This window comes from Trachymyrmex cornetzi, unplaced genomic scaffold, assembly GCF_001594075.2.
Source record: "Trachymyrmex cornetzi isolate Tcor2-1 unplaced genomic scaffold, Tcor1.1 scaffold37, whole genome shotgun sequence".
NCBI lineage: Eukaryota > Metazoa > Arthropoda > Insecta > Hymenoptera > Formicidae > Trachymyrmex > Trachymyrmex cornetzi.
In genome coordinates this window covers 228639-239750 of record NW_017298429.1, presented here as the reverse complement: position 1 = coordinate 239750, position 11112 = coordinate 228639, and the positions used below count along the sequence as shown (strand labels likewise).

The window sequence follows — 11112 nt, the reverse complement described above, 5'->3', positions numbered from 1 at the left end:
TCCTCGTTTTTCTTTATAGTTAACACATCCACACGTACATTCTCTCTCTTTCACTCTCACTCATTAAAATACTTATCCATACTGTCGAGCTCTCGAGATTAGATTCGATTAGCTTCTGTCATCTGTCCGTAGTAAACATAATACCTAAAGTTACATCATGGAAGCCTATTAGCTTGACACTAAATTGTTCTTCGTAAATAACTTGGTTTTTTCGTTACTGTCGTATATGATGTTTCTTTCTCTCTTTTTCTCTCTCCCTCTCTCTGTATGTGTGTATATGAGAGTGTACGTGTTACCATCACGTAGCTTTAATGGAGCCATAACTAGTATGGAAGCACGTGCCATTTCACGCGGACGACACGTAATCGTTTTCGTACTTATCTTCCTGTACTTCTTTCAATTAATCTTTCTCTCGCTCTCGCTCATTTCCTCTCGCTCTTACACATTCTCTCAACATTCACTCTGCCTACTCGTTGCAAAATATCATCTACTTTCCTCTATTTACTGTTGGATAAAACGTATAAAAACGCTGGCAAGTCAATTTATCGTGAGGAAGAATCTTATTCGTTACGTAATGTAGTTTTTGTTTCAAATCTATTCTTCTTAGTGTAATCCGCTTTCGTATTTGTTGCCCTCCTTCTGCGCATATCTTCATAAGTCAATCAGTAAGCCTTTCCAAATTCACGTAACCCTTAGCGCGATCGTACATCTGCAACCGAAAAATCCCTTTATTGTCCGTTTGTCGTCTTACTGTGAGCTAAGGTATTTGTAGTTAGCCACAGTATTGCATCGCAAGGCATAAGAAGAAAAAAGAATTCTGACCTATTATAAACCGTGGCCTACTTAGGCTGTTGAGCCTGGTACTGCTGATAGGAGTCGTCGGGGGACGCTGCGTTACTCGTCTGCTCCGACTCGCCCAGTGGCATGGTGTGAATAATGCTAGGAGCGGGATAAGTTGTGTAAGGATAAGGATGCGGGCTCGCTATGTACTGAAAAGAAGAAATAAAAAGACAGTTAATTATCATTTGTCATTGTTGGCTCAAATCAATTCGTTTTAGAAATACAAATGTCCGAGAAACTTCTCAACTTCTGGAGTCTCTTCATCAACTCCAAACAATTTTTGCATCTTTAACACATTCTAAATATCGGAATATTTAAAACATTCTGAAGCGTCAAAGTCATTCTATATATTGTACATTAAAATTGTTTTATTTTGTTATAAATAACTTCAATGTCAATTTTTTTTAATGTCCTTCGGAGATTTGTGTCAAGCTGTTAAAAAATCGAAAAAAAAAAAACTTACGGAACCAGTGCCAAGATGCAAGGTAGACATTTGCGTGGTAAGCTGAGGAATCATACTGTATTGTGGATTACTAGGATCAGCCGATGGTATCATCTGTAACAGAGACCAACAAAATCCGACGATGAAGCAGAAGCAATGATAAATTCTATGATGTTACGATGAGAAAACATTCAAAAAATATAAAAAAATTGGTAATAAAGCAAAATAATGTAAAACATAAATCGGACGCGGTAAACAAAAACAGTACATGTCCAAAAACATGGTTTGACAATTGAGTAATTTCGTAAACATACGAATGTTTTATTTAAAGAATAATTGTTTCTACCAGTAGTTGTGAAAACAATGAATAAGTGCAATTCTATTTTAAAGGCGAAAGCATTAGTTTAGTTCAAATATTTTATATTTCAATTTGAATATTAAATCTACAGTTTGTCGTGTTCGATTACGTATGTATACAAAATTACAAATTCTTGAATCAAAATTCGATACAAAGGCATTCTCCTCTACCTTAAGTGCAAAACAATGAAAACAAAATGAACGAAAATTGTATAAAAACTCACGTCGACCTGTTGCATATGTGGCGGGGAAGGGTGCACGAGGTAAGGAGCCACCCAAGGAGTGCCCGGCACACTGTAACCAGGCAATGCCTGACTGTAGTGACGACTGTACTGTGTAAGAGCTGTCGTGGGAAGCATGTGAGTCGTAGCAACGCCGTTCTGACCAACACCACTCGTGTCGTAGTTCAAAGTCATATTCTGAAAAAGAACATGAAAATAATAAAAATTAGCATTGGCAGCACATCCTCGATCATAAAATGATTACTTATAAAGTTTTTTGAGATTTGTTTCTAAGATATATAAATATTTTTGAGATATAATATAAAGAATTAAATTTGTATTTGAGCCAAAAAATTTTATATATCAAATATTTAGTATATATCACTCTTGGTGTAACATAATTTATATAACCTGTCTGTGTTTACTATTTAAGAAAATAAAAATATAAGTATATTAAGTTGCCTATTAATCTAATCAACATACGTGACATTTGTAAATATTTTATAATTATAATTACGTACCTCTCCAGTCTCTCTCCATATTGTACTCTTAAACAACGATTTCTTTTTGTTTCCGCCATCAGCGAACTTAACTAATAATGGATCCTTTGCGCCTGTTAGTGCCTTTCCATTAAACATTTGTATAATTTGTTCACATTTCTCTTTGGATTCCATTCTGTAATGCAGTTGTAAAAACACCAAATTATTCGTAAGTTGTAATGTATTAACAATAATAAATGATTTATTAAGATCGTATATGTGAATACACAACAAGTGAGAATATTAAAATCTAGAACGGTTACAGCTGGATTTTTAATGCTTAAATGCCTTAAATAATTCAATGTGAATTATATATATATATACATACTATATATGTACATGCATATACACCATATTGTAGTCATTCGAACTGCGCGCCGAATTGATTTTCCGAACTTATAAACGCAATTGAACTACTGTAATAATATCACAAATTAAATTAAATTGACAAGCAAATTTTAATTTGATGCTCAATCCGATATCATATATTAGAAAAATGTACTGAAAAACTAAATAAATTTATTGCAAAAAATATTATCTTGGCCGAGAGTCGAACCGGAATCTTTTGTATTCTGTACGAGTGTCCTGAGCTTTTAGACTACCGAGGCATATATAATTCACATTGAATTATTTAAGCATTAAAAATCCAGCTTCGACCGTTATAGATGTTAATATTTTTACTTGTTTAGTAATGTATTATTTGATATCAAAAGAGTCATAGCAAAATGATTTAAAATACGATTCACATCTCAAAAAAGACAAAAGAGGTACTTATCACAGATTTCATGCGAACCTTGCGAAGCGAATCTGAGGCACCAGGTGGCTCGATGCTCGGTCCGCGGACTTAATAATCCGTGGATCCGGGTTCGATCCCATCGGCGCCTCATATACGCAGTAATTTTTCCTGCGTAATTTAAGGAGCAAGAAGCTCGCTCCATCTGTAAATCTACAAGTTAAATGCTAGTACAGAAAAGATCGTGATTTCTGTACAAAAGTGTGTCTTCTGCTCCCCGAGGAGGATATGCGCAAATTTATCGTCGCATGGTACTGTGACAGTAACTTATATGTATAATGAAGAAAGAAAAAGTAGAACCTTGCGAATCCAACTCCTTTGCTCTGGCCGGAAGTGTCGCGCAGGATACGGGTAGAGATAACTTGTCCGTATTGAGCGAGTAATGCTTCGACGTCGTTCTCTTTAAAGGTCAGCGGCAGGTTGGCGATGTACAGATTAGTGGGATCCTGCTCCTGTTGCTGGGAAGAGAGTAAAAATACTATGCAATTACATATAACAGGGCGACATAATGGATATATTGATTTCCAGACAATTCTGAAGCGGATTATCATTTTAACTTCCACGACTGTCGTTTCTATCGCCGCTCTCTGTGGGTTCGATCGATCAGAAATTGATGCACAGGCAAGACGAGACGATAATGCACAAATTCGAAACCGATTAAACACGTTTGCAAAATCTGTCCAATTATTTCAACACCATTATTACATTGTACCGTTTATTACTTTCATTGTCATCATATATATAAGCGCAGAGTTATAAAAAAATATTAAGAATAATCTGGTGACAAATGAGTATGTTGCGACTGCGCAATTTTTTTGCTTAGTCTGGAACGTTAAAATGATATTCGCGAGTTTATCGAATGACGACTGAAATAATAATAACACATGGAAAGGTATTTTTTCAAATGTTATTCTCAAAATAGCAACGAGATGTTTCTAACCGCGATAACGCGGACACGTGCGAAAAAATGAATCCAAATTCCGTACGCGTGAAAAGTATCGCTAGCCTCGTCGTAAATAGCACAACGTAAAACGTTTCTACCAACATTGACACTACGAGGAGACCATTAAGCAGTAATCGCCGTCTAAATTTCGAAGAGTGCAAAAATAGGGAACGAATGGGTACCGAATACCGGTATCGGAACGTGGAACCGACTGGACGATTATTTAGTCTCAATGTCGGAAGGTAATCATGCTTCATGGCAATTACGTTACCACATTCTTGGTGGCTCTCTAAATTTGCTTGCTTCTAGGGATGCATTCGATTCATCTCTTTCGACTAACGTACTTCTACCTCTAAAAAGACGGCTTTTCGTTTTCCGCAGAAGAACATGCTATATAACGCGAGTAGGTATTAAATTATAATCCATATACACATACACATTACTGTACACGTTAAAATTCCTCGTAAAAATTCGGATTTTTATCAAAAAATCGTGTCGTTTCTTTATGGTTTAGATTAAAAGTCCCAAGAAGTAGACACGACAGAGATAAGAGGAAATGCACGTAAATAAAATCAGACGTAAAAGTAGTCCGAACGAGGATGTAGTACAAAACGAATAAAAGGATTAAACAGGAATATATAAAGGTATCGAATGTAATAAGATACAATGTACAAATATGAAAAGAAATACAGATTATAGGAACTCTCTACTGCGGTTCTTTCTACCAAGATTCTGTTAATAGATTTTCTATTTAATTCATATACAGGATAACGAGACAAATACGTCACCTATGCATACACTTTGTCGCGTTTTTTTTCCCTTGTAAGACAGAATTGGACAAATTTTCCCGTGTATTGTGCACGTGAGGTGAAATTTGATGCGAAACGCTCGTTTGCGCAATGATAATCGTCTCGAGTTACCGTGGCGTTTCAAAATTTCGTGACGTACGTAACCGATACACATTATAAATTTATCACAGAGCGTCCGTAGAAAAAAAATTAAAGATACGCGGCCAAATTTCTACACACCGGCAGCATTAAAAAAGAAAATAATCGAGAATAGTACCTATATACGAATAACGTACATCTATCTTCACGTTTCTAATGTTATTTACATGTGTCGAAAATCGTCCTCATCGTTTTTTTACAAATAACCATTCAAAGCGGTAATAAAGAATAGGGTCAAGTAACATGTGACATTTCATTGGAAACAGAAAGAGAGAAAGAGAGAGAAAGAGAGAAAGATATAGAGAAAGAGAAGCATGATAAAGAAAAGCACAGGCATTTTTACGTATACATATATATATACATACATATATGTATATACAGTTATATATTGTATATGAGTAACGAACGAATGTGGAGAAAGAGAGCAACTCTTAACGAGTATAGTGTCGCACAAAACACATAATATATGTGAAGTATATGGACGTACATATACATGTGTTCATGCTCCGATTTTCTGTTTATTATGAGTTTCACAGGAGAGTATAAGATAAATAGAACAAAGGAAGAAAAGGAGGGAAAAGAAAAGGAAAAAAAAAAGAAATGAAGAGAATGCAGATAAAAGTAAAAACGTATGCGTGTCTGAAGACTGATGAGATATTATGCACCCTCAAGCATATTTCGAGATCCACCACTTTTGTCAACGAACCAATCAAAAGTATTCTACGATTACTTGAGTATATACTTATACTTTACGACAATTTACTTCAATCTTGCGAATGCATTAAAACAAAAAAACAAATAATGAAAATATCATGATAATATAAGCCAAGCTGATGGCATTTTAATATATATGTATATACATACATACATACATACATACATACATACATATATATGTATATATACATACATACATATGTATACGTGCATGGATATATCCACGTGCACATATGTATGAGGATTGCCATGGAATGAGACAGTATCGATTATTAACAAAGCGGAGCTTATTTGTTTTTCGAGTAAATGCGTGCAGATTCCAAGTCCATCGACTTTCCATTTCCATCGATAGTTTCAATCGCACCGTCTTCCATTCCGCGACATCCTGGTATATATCAGATACAGTAGGAACTTGATTATATCGAATACTATTTGACCAAACGTTTGATAATTCGAATAATACAGAGAAAATATGTAAATGTCCGAACGGACGCGTTTTCTCGCAAAAACGATCGTCCAGATAATCATTGACCGTTTCTCACACCATTCAAATGATCAAATACTCGGTTAAATGATATTCGAATAATCGAGTTCTGTTGCATTATGTCTTAATTGTACTTTTTATATTCCGATAGAACAGTTTACAAATTCGTAAAAAATACGACCTATGCTATCGGGAACTTTTCTATAAGATTCAACAGCTTGATTTATAATTGACATTTTCTCTCGAGTAGTTTTGTTCATTTTATTTGATTCCGATTGTTTCTTTTACTCCATTATCTACGGCTCTCTGTAATCCTCTGTAATCAACATCATTTTATATTTATATGGTTATTATTTGTGAGATTTACATAAAATAAATCGATTCTGTGATCGACTCTTTGATCTCTTTTTTTATGTAGTACAAGTAATGTTTAATTACCAAACTTGAGGTCCCGTTTTTTCTGAATCTTAAGACTGGCTCCCGAATGCACTTCGCAACCTGTAGGTGTGTATTTGATTAAAGTGTGTGATTAATGTTTCATTATATATTTGTATATAAGAGAAGTAAGACAAGTGTACGTGTAAATCCGACCCAACCAACACCCCTCGAGGAAAGACAACGCCTATATCCGAACAAAACCGCATAACCATACGATTATAGGATTTACCGACAAATTACGGTACTGTTTCGCTTTTAGTTATATCATATCGCATGCGATTGACATCATCATTATCATTATTTTACACAGCTGCTGGTCATCACACCCCGTGCTTTTTACCACGGTCAGCTTAAAGGAACTATTCCATTGGAGTTAGTCGTACAAGGACAAATAGTACAAACAGGCGGGAGGCCGATACTCTCTCGTTCGGCAGTGTGTGCTTTTTCTTTACTTATAGTTGTCTCGAGCAGGATTTAATGCAAGAGAACGTAAGACTGAGACGACTGTCGCAAAGCAGAGTCAGGCGAAATGCAATCGAATCTTTGATCAGCTAATAAAATTAAATCAGCATAAGTATTATCAAGTAAATAATCGCGAATCATATCATCATTTTTTATCAAGAAAAAGAAATAGACGATCACACCGCCGAACACTGCTATCGAGTCGACATTGACAAATTTAATCTGATATTACGGTTTGAGGTAATTACTCTTTTTCTTTAAACTGCTAATGTTACACGGAAACATAATAAACGTTACACAATATATTGATGTTACTATGCTAGAGCTACTACTGATACGTCGCTTATGCTGCCATACTTCAATATAACATTTTTCTTTTTTCTTTTGTTTTGTTGTCAAATCATTTAGCGAGCAAAGTCAAGCTCCAAGGGCGGTATTCATAGATGGAAATAATCTCATAAAATATTTCTTGTCTCTAATAGCAAACATATTTATAACTATACACACAGATTTAAACTTATAAATCCCTACGCTGAGTTAAATTTCATGAATTATTATTTAAACAATCGTAATTATTAACTGAGCCACTCAGTCTCTTGTTTATTATATATTAATCATTGATTCAGTAAATAAGCTTCAAGTAATTAATTAGATTGCTTTGACATCTGCCAAACTATAATACAATTATAAATACTATTTTTCATAATATATCAGTATTATCATTGATTATACATATAAGTTACAAAAAAAAAACAGATATCGACATAATAGGAAAAAATGTTACATTAAATATATTGTTCTATGTATAATTAACGGTTGAATCATTTATCAATTATTTGACGATATAATTTATATCATTTATCTATAAATTGAAGAATATTTGAAGTCTATAAGATTCTAAAAAATAAATATTATATAATTAGAAATTCATGAAATCACAATCCTATATTAAATAATGACTATGAATACGACCTTACATGGATATCGACAGGTTATTGAATTTCCTTTGAGAGATTCGAAATTAATGCTGAAATTCGCAGAATGCAATTCTCATGACATGACGATTGTAGACATAATGTCGACATAGCATAGTATCGGCTGTATTTGTGGCCGAGGTATAGCAGCAAGCACCGATAAAGGTCTGGTAGGTAAGGTACGTAAGACAGAATAACAGACAAAGTATCAGAGAAAATTTCTAGATAAATGAAAAAGGCAGAGAGAAACAGAGACAGATTCTCGATGGAAAAAATATTACAGTCCCCGATATATAGAAAAATACACGCACAGAAAGATATTTATTGGAAATATATGCTTGTCGTTATAGAAAATATAAATTTTCTACCAAATTAATTGTATGTATTGAATGCATGATTTATGATTGTTTTTTTACAATTTCTATTGGATACTTTGGATTCTCTGAAATAACACAACTCTCGCAAAATTTAAATTTTATTAAATTTGGACGGAAACAGATGAAATCGTAATATCAACAAAATAATCGATGAAAAAAACATTTCATCTACATAATAAGATATTTTTTTTATTTATAATAAATCTTGTAGAGTATATACGTAGTAAAAACTGAATAAAGTTTATTAATATAAGCAAGCCGATACCCTGTCGTGCACGAAAACTTAACTTAAAAAATTACTCTTTAATAAACGAGAGTTTATTAAAATAGTAATATAAAGTAATCAAAAATTTAAAAATTATACATATATATGTAAATTGCAATTGATAGAAATACGCTAATATTTAAATAACACTTGTTTCGAACACTACAAGCACTAGAAGAGAAATCGATGTCGAAAAAGCGTCTTGTTTCATACCCGGAAATAGCGTGAGAAGATCATTCTTAATAGACTCTCCGACGAAACGGCTTCACAAATAAAACGGGGCGTCGAGAAGATGAACGAAGAAACAGATGGACAATATAACAGAATGACAAAACAGGATAAAAAATGATACAGATAATAGAAAGAGAGAAAAAGAAAGAGAAGAGTGAAAGAGACAGAGAGAAAGAGAGAGAAAGAGAGAGAGGTTTACTGTTACTTTGGTATTACTCTGTACTTGCATGCACAACCACGTACACTGTCCAGTCTACGGAGCAACCAGATACCCACTTTCGCCATCTGCGCTTGGATGCCCTTGGCGACCAGTGCTTTCACAGCACCCTCTGCCGCCATCGGTGACTCGAAGTCTACAAATCCGTAACCTACAACACAATCACGACGGTATAAACCCCCGCTGACAATTTTATTATGCATAAAAAATTGTAAAAGAGAATATTTTGTCTATTACATGTATTTATTACGATTTGAATAGAAATTTTCTATAAAAGTTCGCATAACGCTCATTGAAAGAGTTACAAGATAAACATTTTGAAACAACAAACTTCATATGTGAATTATATGAATATGTATATGTGTATATATATATATATAAATATAAATCCAAGAAATTAAAAAATACTAAGGGCGTGCATTAATTACCTTTACATTTGTTTGTATTTTTGTCTAAAATCGCCTTGGTGGAAGTTATAGTTCCGTACCTGCAAAAATATTGAGTTTTGGTCTGACGTATTTGCATTAATTTACACTTATAACTGTGCAATTTCAAAAAGTAATAAATTATTAATATGACTACTATAAACTAATATAATTGTTAATAAGCAATAGTTTTATATACGATTTCAATTTCTATCTATAAGTATATTACGATAAATAACATTAATTTTATTTGGGATGCTAGATAGCTTCCAGCTAGCAGTTCCGGAACAATCATTTATCAATCAGATCCGGATTTCAATTCCCAAAATTGCTATCTGGCATATATGACATTAAGAACTTTGAATAAAAAATTTTGACTCGTAGAGTACGACATAAATATCAAAAGAAATTCATAATATTTATGTAATTAATCATGATATACAAATATCTACGATCACGTGTATAACGTTACTTACTGAGAACACATGTTAACGAGGTCTTTGTCAGTCGTATTCTGGTTGAGGCCACGGATGTATAGATTCGTTTTAGACAGCTGCTCTGCTTGTTGACCCTGCATGGCATTGTTGCTGAGATTCGTGCTCATTGTCCCGCTTTGACTGCCGGTGGCACTACTGGAGCTGCTGTTAGTGTTTGCTGGGGATGAAGCTGTAGGCACCCGCTGTCCACCGTACTGTAAGCACCATCAATACTGTGCGATAACTGAAGATGTTCGAAAAGAGCTAAGAACAATTGATTTTACAGAGCCTATTGTTTTTATCGAATCGACTATCGGTCGATACATGTATTAACTTAAACTTGTGTTACAATAAGCTAAAGACACATAAAAAAACTTCAGTAGTAAGACGTAAAGAGAAAGAAAATCAACATTTCGCTACTACTTACCGTTATTATTGCCTTACATTTTCTACAGTGTGATTAACCAATTCGCTTATTGCTTACGTCTTATTGCATTATGTTTTTCTGTGTGCCAAGGACTAGTCTTTACACGAATTTAGCGTTCCACTATAAATCATATTATCATAACATAATGAATGACTTGCGTGCAATAAAAATATGAAATTAGTACTCTATAATCTTGGGACTATTATTTTCATATTTAAGTAGTAGGATTCGTTTTGAAATGAATTTTGATAAGCAAGAATTCCATATATTAAAAATAAAAGTGCTATTTTTTTTTATGTAAAAACGATTCCAAATTCCAAAGAAATAACATAAATTTGTAAATATAGCACGCGCAGAGCGTTAAACGCTTATCAAAGTGACCTACGTCTCGTTCCAGCTTTTGCGACTTTCCACTTGTCGCGCGACGGTCTCGTATTTATTGTCATGGACAAAGTCAAGAGAGAGATTGGAAAGTACAGTGAATGCGACTTACCGTCGCGTGTTGCGCGTATGTGGCGGTGACGAAGGGATTAACGG

The 11112-nt window shown here is 34.0% G+C and overlaps 1 protein-coding gene across 2 annotated transcripts; it reads right to left on the bottom strand.

Moving 5' to 3' along the window:
• Positions 1–238: 238 nt before the first annotated feature.
• shep (RNA binding motif single stranded interacting protein alan shepard) lies at positions 239–11106 on the bottom strand. Of its 2 annotated transcripts, XM_018511345.1 has the most exons (10): positions 11069–11106; positions 10149–10363; positions 9676–9734; positions 9274–9398; positions 3493–3650; positions 2382–2535; positions 1864–2058; positions 1304–1396; positions 823–989; positions 239–709 (listed from the first exon to the last, which is right to left on the bottom strand). In XM_018511345.1, the coding sequence occupies exons 2-9, from the start codon at positions 10274–10276 to the stop codon at positions 840–842; spliced, it is 1062 nt and encodes a 353-aa protein (XP_018366847.1). In that variant the 5' UTR covers positions 10277–10363; positions 11069–11106; the 3' UTR covers positions 239–709; positions 823–839. The 2 variants fall into 2 exon arrangements, with proteins under 2 accessions (XP_018366847.1, XP_018366846.1); XM_018511344.1 differs by lacking the exon at positions 11069–11106 and having other exon boundaries at positions 3493–3644; positions 10149–10354.
• Positions 11107–11112: the final 6 nt, after the last annotated feature.

What these genes read in the sequence shown, in the direction of transcription:
- shep (XM_018511345.1), bottom strand. Translation starts at nt 10,276, where the DNA reads ATGAGCACGAATCTCAGCAACAATGCCATGCAGGGTCAACAAGCAGAG. An exon ending in CTCGTTAACATGTGTTCTCA is followed by an intron (nt 9,735 to 10,148) that starts GTAAGTAACGTT and finishes ATATTTTTGCAG; the next exon opens with GTACGGAACTATAACTTCCA. An exon ending in TGCATCTTGGCACTGGTTCC is followed by an intron (nt 990 to 1,303) that starts GTAAGTTTTTTT and finishes TCTTCTTTTCAG; the next exon opens with TACATAGCGAGCCCGCATCC.